At 43.8% G+C, this 18,199-nt stretch overlaps 1 protein-coding gene across 3 annotated transcripts in view; it reads left to right on the forward strand.

Moving 5' to 3' along the window:
* Window positions 1-18,199, forward strand: part of pcca (propionyl-CoA carboxylase subunit alpha) — an 86,659-nt gene that overhangs the window by 52,138 nt on the left and 16,322 nt on the right. For all 3 annotated transcript variants that reach the window (XM_015945537.3, XM_070542768.1, XM_054750612.2), the window contains one exon: window positions 1,253-1,396. In XM_015945537.3, coding sequence (XP_015801023.3) covers window positions 1,253-1,396 — 144 coding nt within the window. The remainder of the gene's footprint in view (window positions 1-1,252; window positions 1,397-18,199) is intronic.

The raw sequence follows: 18,199 nt of genomic DNA on the forward strand, positions 1-18,199 counted from the left end.
GCACAAGTAATGTTAGTAAAAGGACCCTTATTGTAAAGTTTTGGTACTCACTGGGCTCCAGCTTTTGGCAGCTAGCTGGAGACACAAGCTGTGGGAAAATAAGTAAATTTAAAATAATCATTCAAGTTTTATATTTTGGGTTGGTCCCTTTATGCCTTCAGTCACGAAATTTTCTTGAACAGGTATGCCTCACAGGTAGGGGTGAGAATTGATAAGGTTTAATCAATATTAATGGCATTATTGATTCTATCTGTCGATCCAATTCCTTATCAATTCCAGAGTAGTTAAACAGGTGGCAAAAAATAGCGCACGGCTCCTGCTATATAACTATCAGCTTCTTTATGATAAATAATCAATTGTACCTGTATTGTTTGGAAAGATCTTTCCTAATGTTCTCCTTTATGCTCGCTGTGAAGGCAGTCGTCTTGTTCAGTGCAGTGTTGCTGTAGCTTTTGTAGAGTGGGTAAAATCTCATCACAGGTCAGACCTTTGTTGCTGGAGTCTGCTAGTGTGGAGGTGTATATATAAGGTAAATGACGCTAACATGATAGGCAGTGTTAGTTGATTAGTTATCTGTAGTATTAACAGGAGAGGACTTATGAACGTCACTGCTGCTGCTGCGCTGAAATTCACAAGTCCAGAGCAGGTCTAAACACATCAATAACTTTAAGTCATCGCTTATTTTTGGCCTAAAGGCTTTTGGGTATTCATAATGCTTCCTCCCTTGTTGAAATATCTACTTTGCAATTGCCTTGTTGTCATCCTTTCTTGTGATGTATAACCAAACTTTTGAGTGGTGTTGCCGCTTAGACACCCCATTTCCTGCCTCTGTAAGCCACTCAACGTCTGCGGTGACGTCATTCGCGCTGACTGGAATTGATGAGGGGAATCGTTTGCAAAAGGGACGAATGACTTCTAGGAATTGAAACAATCGATTCCCAACCCTACTCACAGTGTCTTAAATATTAATTTTATATCTATTAAAATTGACCCCAATTGTATTTACAAATCTGTCACCAGCCCCTCTCTAGGATGTCTTTTAAATGTTATAACAAAAACAAAATCCTTCAACTTGTGGTGAAACAGACTGCATTTAAAAATGTTTGGAGACTCCTTAGAAACTCCTGTAAATGTTACCAGGAGCAGCAGTCCGGGGAGAAGATGGCTATAGCTCAGACCCTAAATGAGATTCATGTTTATCATACTTCTAGAAAGTCACAATGTAACTTCTATGTTTGAACTTTACCATCAGGTGGAACATCCAGTTACGGAGTGCATTACTGGCCTGGACCTGGTGGAGCAGATGATCAGGATTGCTAAGGGTTATCAGCTACAGCAAAAACAGGAAGACATCCCAATAAATGGCTGGGCCATTGAGAGCCGTGTCTATGCAGAGGTTTGTGTGTGTGCATGAATGTGTGTGTAGAGGAAAACTTGTGACCAGAAAAAAACTTGATGAATGTCTGATGTTTTTATTTATAAAAATGTCCAAAATTTTAATACCGTAAATCCTCAAATATTAGCCTGTATTTAATTAACTGCCGGGTCTCATATTTTGGCTGGTGTCTGAGTCGGCGGAGATGAATAATGGCCGTTTTTTTTATTGTGGCCGGGTGGAATGTGGTAACAAGCAAGGACAGGGGGGCGGTTGTGTAATCCGTCTCGCTTTTGATTTGCCAGTGATAGACCGCGAGGGTAACTTTAACCATGCGGAGACGAAGAGGAGGCGAAAATTTGATATCAAGTTCAAAGAGAACGTGCTGATTATGCTGCAGAACACTCTGGGGAGCAGTAGGGGTTGTATGAATTAGTCACTAGACGACTTCACCGCTCTATAGTGACTTTTTATGCCTGTCATCGACTAGTCGCTGTCACGTGATAATGACCGGCAAGATGCAGTCCTCGGAAAAGACAGCAGCCTGCTGTCAGCAGGTGACAAGCTCCTGCGTGTCGGGAGCCAACGCGCTGTGCCAGAGCGTCGGTACTGACACCTGCCGTAAAACGGACATTTAACCAAATTGTGACCTTTACCCTCTTGCAATTTAACCTTCCCCTCACCCCCATCCTAACTTTAACCAGCTTGCGCATGCAAAGCTCTGATTGTTGACGCGCTCCAGACATCTGCGTCCTGAGCACGGCCACAGTAACATTATCAAATCAGGTGTCGCCACCTCAAAAACTAATTTAACACGTGATCGTTCATGTCGGCTCATTTCCTTTTATGTTTTCTGTCTTTTATTATTTTATTTGTGCCTGATGCTTTTCACTGCTGCGGATCAGTGCGCATCACCTGTTTTGTCCTCGGTCACACACCTAACTGATGTGGCCGGCAAGCAGCGAGCACTCCACTGTTTTTGCGGTCGGTAGTTCTTTTAGAACTGCAGTTCAAAGATAACTCATGAGGTGAATATATATGAACCCATGTAGCAGTTTTTCTTTAGGATTGAGAGGAGACGCAGGAAGATAATAAACAGATACAGGACAGGAAAATAGTCAAATAAAAACAAGTTAGTTTTTGTACCTGGTGGTTGCAACAAACAGACACCATTGAAGGTAATCAGAAGTGAGGAACAGAAAATGAAATCATTATTTTAATGTTTAGAGCAGCAGGAACTCCGAGAGGCTGCAGGCGCATCAGTGAGTTTGCGGCCGCTGCGCAGGGGGAGGGAGGGGGCTGAAGCAGAAACTACCGTTGTTAAAAGAAATGTGTTTAACTTTGAAAATGTGGGCGCAATTTTAATTGTCAAAAACTCCAGCGAACCGTTAGTTCATTTTGCTCAAATAGAAATTGAGGCCTGCCTCTAATTCTGGTCCTCCTTCCAATAAAGGCCTGGAGCTTGATGAGCTTGAGTTAAATACAGGATTTACGGTATCTAAAATTGATACTACTTGAATTGAACATAACTATATATCCAGAACCAGAAATAGTTACACTCCAAACTCAACTATGGCCAAGACCAAAGAGACACTAGAAACTAAATTATAGACCAGGGGCCTCATTTATAAAGCTTGCTTATGCACAAAACGGGGTCGGAAAACTGCGTGAGCAACTGTCCCTGCAAACTTAGCGGAAAAATGTGTGCAACTTTTATTTGACTAAGGACCTGGCTTACGCACATTCTGGACATGGAGAGCACCTGCAGTGCTGCTGCTGAGAAGATACAATTATGAATTCCAGCAGCATTATCACTTGTACCACTTGTACTGCTCTGTGCGCACACAGAACAAGCCCCCCCTCAATTTCTGCTTCGGTGAAATTGCGCTTCCTTCATCTGCGGTCACCGGCGTTAATGGCAGAGCGCAGCAACGAGCCAGCTTATGTATATGCAGAGATTTCTGCTGTTGTGTATTTTGGCAAGACTCTTAACTATGGGGAGAAAAAAAGTATCAAAACATCTGTGTGTGTGTGTGTGTGTGTGTGTGTGTGTGTGTATCTTATTATGTGTGTGTGTAACTAAAGATTTGTGTGTGTGTGTGTTTGTGTGTGTGTGTGTGCGTGCGTGCGTGCGTGCGTGCATAGATAAATCACCTGGTACACACGGACAAAACTACATTGCACACATCTCTCCATCATCTCTCCGGTCGGTAACAAGATGGCGCCTGTGCTTGGCTTAGCCGCGGTCACCGGCCACTATTTCAAACTTTTCTCCACTAACCTCCTCTTTTCCACCTTGCTCCTGTCTGAGATCCTCTTCAGTAGTCTCCCTGCTACCATCTCCTATGATCGCCAGACTCTTTTGTCCTTCCGTTCGTTCACGATCGCCCAATATGCACCAAGGACGTACCTCCCTGTTTGTTTATCTGAGTGGCGCACTGGCCCGGAGCCAAACGACGCTTCCAACCAGGGCGCCTCCAGCGATGTTTATCCGGTCCCGGGAAAACGTCGGAGGAAAAGAGGTAAACGAGCAGGAATCCAGGTAAGAATAAGACTTCTCTTAAAGCGTGGTTTATCTAGTAAACATTGGCGTGATCTTCTAGCTTCTTGTCCTTTGTTTGGTGACCTGAGCGCCACTTCCGCATTCCCTCCAGGCCGCGTTGCGGCTCGGTTTCTCCGTCCAAGTTTTTTAAGGTCGGTTTATCCTCATTCCTCAGTGGTTTCTCCTCCTGTTCCCTCCGTAAGTGGTTTTTATAAACACCGTGGATCTAACCCTGCTAATTTACGTCCACTAACTCCAGCTGTTTCTGTAGTTTCTGATTCCTCCACCTCACTCAGCATGGCTCTATTAAATACCCGCTCTGTTAACAACAAGTCCTTCCTGCTCAGTGATTTAATTATCTCTAAAAACCTGGATTTTCTGTTTCTGACTGAAGTTTGGCAGCAAACATCTGATTATTCTGGTCTGATTGAACTTTGCCCGAGTGGTTATTCTTTTCTTAGCCAGCTCCGGGGTTCTGGTCATGGTGGAGGCCTAGCTGTCGTTTTCAGAGACCATCTTCCATGTAGCTCTACAACCTCTGGTCACTTTGCTTCTTTTGAACTGCAGCTGATTAAAGTCGGGCGTAAGGACCCGTTCTACTGTGCTGTGGTTTATCGTCCACCTGGTCCAAACAGTTCTTTCCTTCAGGAGTTTAGTGACTTTCTATCCTCCACTGTGAAGCTGTCCAGACTGGTGATTGTTGGTGATTTTAACATCCACATTGATGATCCCTCTGATCACTTTGCCATGAATTTCTCCAGCCTCATGGACTCCTTCAGCTTTACCCAGCATGTTTCTGGAACCACACACACCAGGGGGCACACTCTAGACCTTGTTTTTACCCTGAGTCTAAATGCTGACAGTGTTTGTCCTGAGGGCATTTATAATTCTGATCACCATTGCATTTTCTTTAACTTGTCAGTTTCTGCGTCCCTACCTCCTGCTCGCCGTATGGTTAGTTCTCGTTTTCTTAACGGAAGCACAGCTAGCAATTTTTCTGCTGTTTTTGATCCACCCTGTTCTTCTGAAAACGACCCAGATTCTGTAACTTCTCAGTTTAACGAGCACTGCCTCTCCATTCTGGACAACATCTGTCTTGTCAGAACCAGATCAGTTCATGCAGTGAACCCTACTACCTGGTTTAATGACAGCCTTTGCAGCCTGAAGTGCCAATGCAGAAAAATTGAGCGCTTGTGGAAGAAAACCCATCTCCACATCCATCTGCTGCACCTAAAGGATCTTCTGACATCCTTTAACTCTGCAGTCAGAGTTTCCTATTTTTCCAACCTGGTGTCCCAGAGCAAAGGGAACCCCAAGGTGCTGTTTAACACCATCAGCAGCATCGTCTCTCCTGCCTCTCCTACAGCCTCCATCCACTCTGTTGCAGACTGTGAGAACTTTCTGTCTTTCTTTGTGGACAAAGTCAATAAGGTTAGATCTAGCATCTCTCCTTCCGCCTTATCGCTGCCTCTCCCGACTCCAACCAGGCCCATCATCCTAGATAGCTTTGCTCCTGTTTCTTTGCCTGAGATAACCAAACTAGTTAACTCTATGAAGACCTCTGCATGCCCCCTCGACATCTTACCCTCATCTTTGTTTAAAAGTGCTTTTCAGTCCATCGGTCCCAGCGTGCTCTCCATTATTAACGTTTCTCCGGTTTCTGGTCAGGTCCCTGCTTACTTAAAGAATGCTGTAATCCACCCACTTCTTTAAAAACCGAGTCTTGACCCCTCTCTCCATAGCAGCTTCAGACCCATCTCTAAACTTCCGTTCATCTCCAAGATCTTGGAAAAGGTTGTGGCTAAACAACTCACAGCTGCTCTTGATGAACATAACATCTATGATAGCTTCCAGTCAGGTTTTCGTAGAGCTCATTCTACTGAAACAGCTCTTCTTAGTGTCTCTAATGACCTTCTGACTCACATTGATGCAGGGGACTGTTCTGTTCTGGTCCTGCTGGACCTGACTAAAGCCTTTGACACTGTTGACCATCACCTGCTACTGGAGAGGCTGAGAGACTTGGTAGGCCTATCTGGATCTGCTCTGGAGTGGTTCTCTTATCTTTCTGAGCGCTCTTTTTCTTTGGCCGTCTCAAAGTTTAGGTCCTCCACCACCTCCCTTACCCATGGTGTCCCACAAGGTTCTGTGCTGGGGCCTCTGCTCTTCCTCCTCTATCTGCTTCCTCTTCAGCACATCCTGAGCTCCTTCAAAGGAATCTCCTACCATCTTTATGCAGATGACATCCAACTATACATCTCCTTTAAGCCCCATGAGATGTCTAAGCTGCAGCTGCTACACACCTGCTTAGACTCCTTTAAAACCTGGATGGCTGGGAGCTTTCTACAGCTGAATGAACATAAGACTGAGATCCTCATCTGAGCCCCAGACAAGCTGGTTCCCAAAGTCAGAGACTCTCTTGGTCAGCTTGCTTTTCACACCAGACCTTCCGTCAGGAATCTTAGCGTGACCTTTGACCCAGCTCTCACCCTGGATTCTCATGTCAGTTCTCTTGTTCGCTCTTCCTCCTTCCATCTCAGGAACGTTGCTAAGCTGAGTCCCATTCTGTCCCGCTCTGAACTTGAGACAGTTATTCACACTTTCATCTCCTCATGCTTAGACTACTGTAACTCTCTTTTCACGTGTCTGAGCAGAACCTCCCTGAACCTTCTGCAGGTGGTTCAGAATGCCTGTGCTCAGCTTCTGACCAAGTCCTCCAAACACACCCACATCACCCCGCTTCTCCTCCAGCTTCACTGGCTGCCAGTCAACTTCAGGGTTCATTTTAAGATCCTCGTTCTGGTCTATTGGGCCTCACATGGACAAGCACCATCTTACATTGGTGATCTTCTTAGTCCCTACACCCCCAACAGGTCCCTGAGGTCCAGTGATCAAAGCCTACTGGTTATGCAACGCACCAGGCTAAAGACCAAAGGTGACAGATCATTTGCTGCTGTGGCCCCCAGACACTGGACCTCTCTCCCCCGAGCCTGAGATCAGTGGACTCAGTGAACTCCTTCAAAAAGCAGCTGAAGACTCACTTGTTCAAGCTGGCTTTTGTATGACCTTCTTCACCCCTCTCTTTATTCTGCTCTCCCCACCTATTCCACCTTCCTCACTGATTTCCCTCTTTCCTATTCACTCTCTCTCTTGCTTAACATTTTTTAATTACAATTGTCAATTTTTTGCTCATTTTAAATGTATTTGTAACCATTTTCTAAATTATTTTTAATATTTTTACATTTTTTCTTTTTGTGAAGCTCCTTGTGATTTGTATCTTGAGAAGCGCTATAGAAATGACATTTTCTTCTTCTTCTTCTTCTTCACAGATCAGTTTACAAGTACAAAATCCTTTTGAGACTCTTTTCACCTGTCTGATTTATGCATATGTGGTGCATTTGAATGCTGGGTGGACGCTGGGAAATCTAAATTTCCTTTGGATTTAGTCGAAACTTGTGTTGAAGGGACAAATATGTTGTTCTGTGGAAAAATAGAGGATCTCAGGATACTGTAGTTATAAAAGATAGACCTACATTTAATTTTTTCATACTTCATCAGCAGTCTCTGCAGCAACTGTGGCACGGCTAGCCTTCTAGCTATAGAAATGATATTTTCCTCTTCTTCTTCCACAAAGCTGTGCATTTTGAGGTAGCTCTTCTGTAGATAGCTTATATGTCCGGTCTTGACAGTAACCACTTGTCTACATCAGTACATGAAATAAGGTTTGCTGTGTGTGATGCACATCTGTTGTGTGGTGGCAAAGTCACAACATCCTCTTCCACATTCATTTGTTTTAAGGTATCATGAAGGTTGACAAAGGTCAAATCACCACCTTCCTCCTCCCCCCCAGATTCATCCTTAATGGGTTGGGAAACTTTGAAGGCTTTCACAAAATTTGAACCATTGTATGTGACAGTAGCTGTGATTTAGTTAGACAAACCAAAGGATGAGTGTATATGGTCCAGTTCAGTAGCAATGCTGTCGTGGGTATGACAGCTCTTGAACCGTCTGCATGCCAAGGGTGCTTTCTTTCCGTCTAGGACATGTGGATCTATCCAGTGGGCGGTCACGCTGAGGTAACTGCGGTTGTGTGCAGTCCAAATGTCTGCAGTTGTAGACAAAAAGTCCAACTCTTCAAAACTTTTTTAAAGTTTTGTGTTCATTTTGACGTACTCAGCATCTAGGGAAATGGCAAATGTGTCATAGCATACAAGACCCTCTTCGGGTATTTGACCAAAAATAGCTCTGAATGAATCATCCTCTACTGTTGACAACGGTAACATGTTTTTAACCACACACCGTCCTATTATATGGTTTACTTCAGCCTGCGTCAAAGTGTAACATGGTGTATGTGGTTAAATTTACTGAATGATTAATAAGATGTAATATTCCCTATAAATATGAATTATCAATCGTATTGGTCTTTGAATATTTGATTTAATATGAACTTCGGTTATTTGGACTACCAGGGGAACACACACTTGGTATGAATTCAGACAGAGACAAGAATATAGTTTATGAAAGCAAATTTCATTTAATCAAGCAGACATTCAGCTCCATAACAGATTTACGCCGTTGTTCAACGATCCAGATCTGCAGCTCCCAGATAGCTCGTCCTCCTCCCCTCAGAACATGATAAGAAATGTAAACAAACAGCAAAAGAGCACTGATGACTCTTATAATGGGCGACTTTCACATGAAACGTGAATTTAATGGCCGACACTCTAAAACTTAGTTTTGCCAAAGACACAATTTCTTATCTCGCAGACAGAATACCATCAATGCTTTCTAAACACCCATCTGCCAAAAACCTCATCATCCATATTGGCTCTAGTGATATCAAGATGGGGGAATCAGAGGTCCTGCCCTGCTGATATGGACACCTTGACTTCCTAACAATAAACTTGATAATCTTCTAGCACTTGTGAGAAGAGGACCGGAACATTTTTCACGGCTTTATGCCTTCAACTCTTGACTCTCATCCACATGTAATAAAGATAACATCATTTATTTTTTGACAATTTCTACTTCTTTTGGAATCATAGATACTACTTCCTGCCGGATGGAATTCATCTGAACAAGTCCAGAGTTGGACTATTCTCCACAAATCTAGCACACATCGTGCGTGTTTCTTGTGCTTCCCCCACATCCAAGAAGAATCACGAGGAGCGAGCATTATCTTGCAGTCCTCTAGAACCTCTATGTCAAACTCGCCGAGACATAGATAATTTAGAGAACACCCCGAATGTTCCCAAACGAGATTGTCAATTTCAACATCCAACTCACAGCTCTACCTACCACCCCTACAACCCCTTGTTAATTTTTCCTATCCCCGTCATAATCGCTGCAAGACTGAAAGTGCCCTCTAGATCACATAACCCCAGAGCCCTGAAAACAGTCCCTTATCAGCCTAATTCCACTCTGTGTTCTTCAGTTACATGGATAAAGATGGCTTTATTAAATGTTAGATCTCTCAGTATTAAGTCATTTGTAGTCCATTATCTGATCTCTTCTCATAATCTTGACGCCATTTTTCTAACGGAAAGTGGTTTATCTGATAGTACCTGTGCACCAGCTCTCATCGAATCCACTCTCCCTACATCTCTGAAGTTGCTTTGCCCCAATAGGAGGGGTGGTGTGGCTTCTATCTTCAGAGACACATTTATCTGTTAACAATTAGTGCGTGGTTATTATGACTCTTTTGAATGTCTTTGCTTCAAAGTTATGCCGGGAACACGTTGTGCGATTTTTGACCGTCGCACAGGATTGTTCGTGTCGTACTGTGAGATTTCCAGAGAGGTGGCACACTGTACGATTTCAGTGAGGCTGACTGCACGACGTCTCTCTCCGGCAGAACACACGTCATGAGCGCACCTCCCAAAACATACATCAATAAGCAGACCGCTAACCAAAACAAAGCTGAAAAAATGAAAACACTTCTTTTTAGTGTCAATCCATGACCCGGCTCATTTTCCTCAAAGAGGAAGCTTCGTTTTTAAAATCTTTGCTTTGGCGTCAGACTCCGGCTGCGGGTCTCCTTTTTCCGTCTTCCAGCTAAACAGCTGCTGTCAGCTGGTCATTCATCCTTCTCCTCCATAAAAACCCACTAAACTACAGAGAAATAACAATCTGTCACAGATTGCTGCAATATCACTTTTGCCATGAATTCTGTCTCAGTGCTCCACAGCTCCGCTCCATGTGACAGCTCACACGTGCTGTCGCAGAACTTCCTCTGTCCCTCTGCAGCAAGATGTTACTCAATCATCCTTATAGGTTGAACATGTGAGATTTCCACCAACAGCAAAAGGATCTAATGTTTTTGTGTTTTATCTTTTATGTTCATGAGCGTGTCTCCTCTCAGCTCTCACAGATCACAGGATCACGCTTTTCACAATTTACCTGATGGTCCAAAAAAAGGTAGTTTAACAATCACAGCAATCAATTTCCCTCTGGGATTAATAAAGTATTTTTGAATTGAATTGAATTGAATTGAATTGAATTACTCTGGTTTAACTTGGGCTAATAACAAAAATAAAAACGGGTGTGCAGTTTATAATTCACATTTTAAACAAAATCAAACGGAAGCTCAGAGAGGTGGAGTCTTGCTACTGCGGCGTCCCAAAGGTGCTTTTTCTTTGGTCGATTGCAGACAGGAGCTGTAGGTTTTCAAGCAGTGCTTAAAGACTTTTTGAAGCAGATTTGTTCGTGAGAGGGCTCAAAAAGCCATCGCAGAGCCAATCACACCGTACGCTCACAGCATGGTGCACATACATGCAAATCACCCTGACGTTGACCATTTTTTGTCACGATTCTGCTCAGGACAAGGGATTTGGCAAAGACGATCAGAAATCGCGCAGTGTGGTCCCGGCAATAAAGGTACACCCAAGTTACTTGCACTTGTCATCTACAGACCATCAGGACCCTCTCAAACTTTCCTAGGCAACTTTGCCGAGCTCCTTTCTGTTATCACAATAGATTACGCACACCTTATCATTAGCAGTGATTTTAGCATTTATGTTGATTATGCTACCAGAAAATCTTCTGTACAATTCCTTGATATGCTTGAGTAATTTGACCTTAAACGAAATGTCCATGCTCAAACACACGAACAGGGTCACACTGTTGACCTAATCTTAACTAGAGACGTTTATGTGTCAAACATTGTTGTCATAGATGTGGGGCTATCTGATCATTTCTGTGTTTTCTTTAAGAAATCAGTCTCACCTGCTGCACTTCAATCTACAATTGTTTGCAAAAAAAAAGGTACATAGGTGATCACACTGCTTCAGCTTTTATGGAAAAGCTGAACATGTCAATACGTCCAACATCCAGCTGTGTTGATTCACTTCTAGCCAGCTTCATTTCCAAAACCCTTGAAGTCCTTAACATCATCGCACCTGAAAAACTCAAACTTATCTCTGGCAAACAGAAAGCTCGATGGAGGTTCTCTAGATCTGTTACTTACCAAAAACAAGAGTGACAGGAAAACTAGCATACCAGATCACTATCAGACCATCAAAAAGCTGCTGTGTACATATAACACGGAGATGAAAAAAGGGAGAAAATCTCATTATGTCACGTTGCTGCATCGAAGCGGAATCATGCACGGCTGAATCGCGATGCATCTTAGAATCGATCATTTTTCCCACCTCTAGTTGCCGAGCAGACTGGAGAAGCAGAGGTGTGCCTGGTCGACAACAAGGGGCGGCACCTCAGAGCTAGATTGAACTAAGCGCTGAATATCCCCACCTATCCGCAAGATATCTTCTCTGTGAGAGCTGCGACTTCCAACTGGGCAACGGTGAAGACATCCTGCAGTACAAAGACGTTGAGACACATTTTCTCATTCATGAACATAACAGACTGTTTTATCTGCCTACTGTGCCATTGAACAATGTCTGTGATACATGTATGAGTTTTCATGATATCCAGATGTGGCATGAGATTTTGGGACACGGCAATTTTGATTATGTTCAGAAGTTAGAGAGCGTTGTAGTCGGTATGTCAATAAAGGGCAAAGTATCCAAGCCCAAGGTATAGATTATGGAGAAACCTTTTCTCCTACTGCCAACCTTACCAGTGTTAGAGTGTTGATGCAGAAAGCTACTCAGGAAGATCTGATTTGCCATCAGATGGACGTTAAAACAGCCTACCTACATGCACCGATTGATCGTGAGATATACATGGAGCAGCCAGAAGAAGATGATGTAAAATCTCAGGCACATGAAAAACTTGTGTGCAGACTTGAGAAATCATTGTATGGACTAAAGCAACCAGGTTGAAACTGGAATAAAATGTTACATGACTATCTGTGTGAAAACACCTTTGTACAGAATCCAGCAGACCAATGTGTTTACAAGAGAGAAACAGAACATGCAAAAGTAGTAATATCGATATGGGTGGCTGACTTGATTATTGCTGTTAGTGATGAGAGAGCCTTAAAAATGGTCAAAGAAATGCTTGCTGAGGAGTTCCACATGAAAGATCTGGGAAGACTGAAAACTTTTCTAGGTATCTCTTTTTACCAGTGTGATGGAAGTGTGACTGTCACAGCAGAGTTATGTTGGCAAACTGCTTCAAAGGTTTGACATGCAGGATTGTAAACCCAGGTCGACACCTTGTGAACCAAAATTGAATTACACCGATGGTGATGAAAAACTGAATGATCCCAGGAAATACAGAGAGGCAGTGGGAAGCCTAATCTACCTGATCAAATGCACCAGACCTTATTTGAGTTATATTGTTAGGAAATTGTCACAGTATTTTAGTGAGCCAACAGAAAAGCAATGGACAACTGTAAAGCATGTACTGCTGAATTATTTGAAAGGCACAAAAGACGAGATCCTCTGTTACAGGAAATGTGGTGGAGTTAAGCTTGTTAGCTTGTTAGCTTACAGTGATGCAGATTGGGCCAGTGATACAAATGACATACGAAGTACATCTGGTTATTGCATTAGCCTATGTGGAAATGGTCCTCTGATTTTTTGGAAGACAAAAAAGCAGCCAACTGTTGCATTGTCAACATGTTAGGCTGAGTACGTTGCATTGGCTAACACCATACAAGAGTGTTTTTATTTGACTCAACTGCTTGAACATCTAAATGATTATCAGTGTGATTTGCCTGTGATTTTTGAAGATAATCAGGGCACAATTACGCTGGCCAAGAATCATGTTCAAAGACAGAGGTGTAAGCATATAAATATCAATTACCAGTTTATGAGATCAACTGTTAACAATGGTGAAGTGTTTTTGTACCATTGCCCAACAGATCAGATGGTAGCTGACCTTATGACTAAACTAGCTACAGTTTCACTTGTCATCTACCCTCTTGGACAAGTAGTAGGTTCTTAACCTCTAACTCACATGCGGAGCATTTTTATGTGGCCCGCGAGATAAATATAAAAAATATATTAAAACTGACCCGCTGGCCAATTTTACCGCAAAGACTACAACTCCCATGATGCTTTGCGGAGTTAGCGAGGAGCCGAACCGCCCCCTCTTTTGTATTTTTTCCAGCATCTGCTGCCGGTGTCTGCAGCTCGCTGTCTCGGACAAACTAAACACTCCTCTCACTCAGCGCCGAGTTTACTCAGCTATTTGCCGACGTTGAAGCCCAGAAACGGAGATTTTATCCGCTCAGTAATGTGTTCACGACTGAAAGAGAAAGTTTTCCAACTAACTTCCAGACAGAGCTGACATAACTCCAGCGAGCAGCGACACGCTCAAATCAGCATGACTCTGTGGCTGCTGTAGTTTTTATTTTTCCTCCCCGACACACAACAGCGTGGTCAAGCTGCTCAGACGCTCTCCATGTTCAGCAGCACAAACCTATGTGAGCACCTGTTGTCATCTAATGTTGTCATTATCATGATGAAGATGAACAAAACAACAGGAGTCTCCTCCTCAGCTCAGATCAACCCCATGATGCAGGTATCTGGCTGGAACAGGTTAGCATCACAGTAAATCAGTGGAGCAAACTGAGCTTTAAATATGTTGGTTTTATGCTCTTTTTCTGCTCCAAAACATGAAAGTTAACAGGTGAGATGTTGCATTTTCATTTAAGATAAAATGATATTTTTATTTTGTTGTTGGCCCGTGAGAAAAGATTTAACCTACAGTAAAAAAGGAAGTGGAAAGGCTGCAGATAGATGAATAGAATAGAAAATCCTTTATTGTTCCTCAGTGGGGAAAGCTAGACGTCACAGCAGCGATGACACTTATTACAGGACAAAAAAGGAGAATAAAAAATAAGAAAAATGAATAAACAAGAAAACAAATCCTGAATAGATTTTAAAAATACTGAATATACCACAAGTAATGAATACCACTGATGCGTTTTATTTAAAATTGACTTGCTCGTGTGTAATTTGGTTATTCCAAATTCAGTGTTAATGCAAAAATAAGTTTGTTTCCAAATTAAAAGGTTCAAAATTGCGTATATGTTCATAAAGAAAATGTGCAAATTCGCCGTCACTTTTTCAAAAAATATTATGTTTGGCCCGCGACTTCGTCCCAGATTTTCTTTTCGGCCCAGTGTGAATTAGAGTTTGACACCCCTGTCCTAACACATGGATTTTCTGCTTCCTGATCACGTGACGTGTGACGTATGCGGATGAAGATCGGCTTTAGAGCTCAGATGTTTATTCTCACGGTGCGGGGGCTCGTTCTGATGTCCTCACAGTTAAAGAAATGCAAATGACGACTATTCGTCATTGGCAGTGAATGAGTTAAGGGTATTGTAGTCCCTCACCTGGCGTTCGATGATTTATTATTAATTTGATAAGTTGTTTAACGTCATTAAACAAACAGCCAGATTTGTTTTATAAACCCAAACATCACATCTTTCTAATTCACTTTATTAGGCTCTAACTTCTTATGTTATGTTTCATTAGTTCATTCATTGTCTCAGTAATTACCTTAAATCACCATTTATAATCATTTGTCCTGCATCATTAGTATCATTTTAGTTGCTCACTTCCCATCTACCGAGGTCAGCCGACCAGTTTCTCTTGGAGGTGCCGAGAACTAAGAGAAAGCTCAGGGGTGATAGAGTGTTCTCAGTAGCAGCCCCAAGGTTGTGGAATGCACTCCCAATCCAGATTAGGATGGTTTCTTCACTGTCAGGTTTTAAATCACTTTTAAAGACTCATCTGTTCTCAGTTGCTTTTAATTCAGTTTGAGAATGCATCTGTTTTAGTAGCTTTTATGTCAGTTTGATTTGTTTTTGTCATGTTTTTATTTTTTGATGAACTTTTTTGTTATTTTTACCATTGTAAGAAACGTATGTTCGTTTTGGCTTGTTAAGCACTTTGGTCAGCTTTTATGCTGTTGTAAAGTGCTATATAAATAAAGTTGGCTTGACTAGTAGAAATTCAAATTCAAAACTACTTTATTAATCCCAGAGGGAAATTGATTGCTGTAGTAGCTCAGAATAATAATAATAATCAAGTCATCAAAGAGTTATTGTGTGTGTTATATAGTGATAAATAGATTTTTATAAACTATATTTTTGCCTCTGTGTCAAATTATTTTAAAGTGTTGGTTCCCTGGCATACCCAAATTACACAGTTTAATCATCAATTGAATATTAAAGGTTCTATAATATATGCAACTTCACATTGGGGAAAGTAACTGCACACACACATGCACGCACGCACGCACGCACACACACACACACACACACACACACACACACACACAAGCAAGTGAACCTGCTGCAAATGAAAGTGCCATTTGTTTTGGACATTAACAGGGGGAGTAAATCTGGTCCTTGAAGGCCACAGTGGCTGCATGTTTTCTATGTGTTCCTGCTCAGACCCACCTGATTCTATATCAAGTACAGTGTTTCCCCTAGAAAATTTTCATACATTTTTCACATGGGGAGGTGTTGTCGAGCCCCAGCCGATAAATATTGAAAATGAAAGTAAAAACGTGCCTTAAGTTTTGGTTTTGTAAACAGAAGCAGCTGAGATGAAAAACTGGAGCAATGCAGCGCTCCAGGAGCTTCTCTCCATTAAAGCTGGATGTCAGATAACCAGAGACTGCACAGGGACTCTGGGGGACAGACACCTTTAAAAGAAAAAATTAATGAGCGTGACTTTGATCACAGTAAAAAGCTAGTTATGGTCAAGATAAATGGAAGTCTCACCTTTTTCACCATTTTCATGATTTTTGTCCACAGAACTGCCGCTCGCTGTATGTTTTCTGTTTTTTGGAACATTCTCTGTAAACCCTAGAGATGGATGTGCATGACAATCCCAGATGATGAGCAGTTTGTGAAATACTCAGACCAGCTCGCCTGGCACCAACAACCATGTCATTTAAATCACCTTTCTTTAGCATTCTAAAGTTCGGTTTGAACTGCAGCAGATCCTCTTGCCCATGTCGTCGTCTTCCTCCGCTTATCCGGGTCCCGGGGGCAGCATCCCAACTAGGGAGCTCCAGACCGTCTTCTCCCCAGCCACCTCCACCAGTTCTTTCGGCAGGACCCCAAGGCATTCCCAGACCAGATTGGAGATGTAACCTCTCCAACGTGTCCTGGGTCGACCCGGGGGCCTCCTGCCGGCAGGACATGCCCGAAACACCTTCCCAGGGAGGCGTCCAGGAGGCATCCTGACCAGATGCCCAAACCACTACAACTGACTCCTTTCGGTCTGGAGGAGCAGCGGTTCTACTCCGAGTCCCTCCCGAATGTCCGAGCTCCTCACCCTATCTCTAAGACTAAGCCCGGCAGCGTACGGAGGAAACTCATTTCGGCCGCTTGTATCCGCGATCTCATTCTTTCGGTCATTACCCAAAGCTCATGACCATAGGTGAGGATTGGGACGTAGATCGAACGGTAAATCGAGAGCCTGGCTTTCTGGCTCAGCTCCCTCTTCACCACGACATATCGGCTCAACGTCCGCATCACTGCAGATGCCGTACCAATCCGCCTGTCAATCTCCCGATCCCTCCTACCCTCACTCGTGAACAAGACCCCGAGATACTTAAACTCCTCCACTTGAGGTAGGACCTCTCTCCCAACCCGGAGTTGGCAAGCCACCCTTTCCCGGTCGAGAACCATGGTCTCAGATTTGAAGGTGCTGATCCTCATCCCAGCCACTTCACACTCGGCCGGGAACCTACCCAGCAAGAGCTGAAGGTCAGAGCTGGATGAAGCTAGGAGGACCACATCATCCGCAAAAAGCAGAGACGAGATTCTCCTGCCACCAAACTCGACATACTCCACACCATGGCTGCACCTAGAAATTCTGTCCGTAAAGGTTATGAACAGAACCGGTGACAAAGGGCAGCCCTGGTGGAGTCCAACCCTCACCGGTAACAGGTCTGACTTCCTACCAGCTATGCGGACCAAACTCACGCTCCTCTGGTAAAGGGACTGAGTGGCCCTTAACAAAAGGCCACCCACCCCATACTCCTGGAGCGTCCCCCACAGGGTGCCTCTGGGGAAATGGTCATAAGCCTTCTCCAAATCCACAAAACACATGTGGATTGGTTGGGAAAACTCCCATGCCCCCTTGCAACGGTATAGAGCTGGTCCACAGTTCCACGGCCAGGACAAAAACCACATTGCTCCTCCTCAATCTGAGATTAAACTATCGATCGGACCCTCCTCTCCAGTACCTTGGAGTAGACCTTTCCAGGGAGGCTGAGGAGTGTGATCCCCCTATAGTTGGAACACACCCTCAGGTCACCCTTCTTAAAGATGGGGACCACCATCCCGGTCTGCCACTCCACGGGAACTGCCTCAGATGACCACGCAATGTTGCAGAGACGTGTCAACCATGACAGCCCTAGCCTTGAGATACCCAGGACGAATCTCATCCACCCCCGGGGCTCCGCCGCTGTGTAGTTGTTTGACTACCTCAGCAACTTCTGCCCCCAGAAATTGGACAGTCCATCCCCAGGTCTCCCGGCTCTGGCTCCTCCTTGGAATGCGCATAGGTGGGATTGAGGAGCTCCTCAAAATATTCCTTCAACTGCCCGACTATAGCCCCAGTTGACGTCAGCAGCTCCCCATCCCCACTGTAAACAGTGTGAGTGAGTTGCTGCCTCCCTCTCCTGAGGGGCTGGACAGTTTGCCAGAACCTCTTTGGTGCCGATTGATAGTCTTTCTCCATGGCCTCACCAAACTCCTCCCACGCCCGAGATCTTGTCTCGGCAACTGCCACTGCTGCACCCCGCTTGGCTATCCGATACCCTTCTGCTGCCTCCGGAGACCCAATGAGATTCAGAAGATCTTTCATGGACGCAAAAACAAAGAGTCGGACTACCCGGCCCTAAGG

Source organism: Nothobranchius furzeri, chromosome 12 (assembly GCF_043380555.1).
Source record: "Nothobranchius furzeri strain GRZ-AD chromosome 12, NfurGRZ-RIMD1, whole genome shotgun sequence".
Lineage (NCBI taxonomy): Eukaryota > Metazoa > Chordata > Actinopteri > Cyprinodontiformes > Nothobranchiidae > Nothobranchius > Nothobranchius furzeri.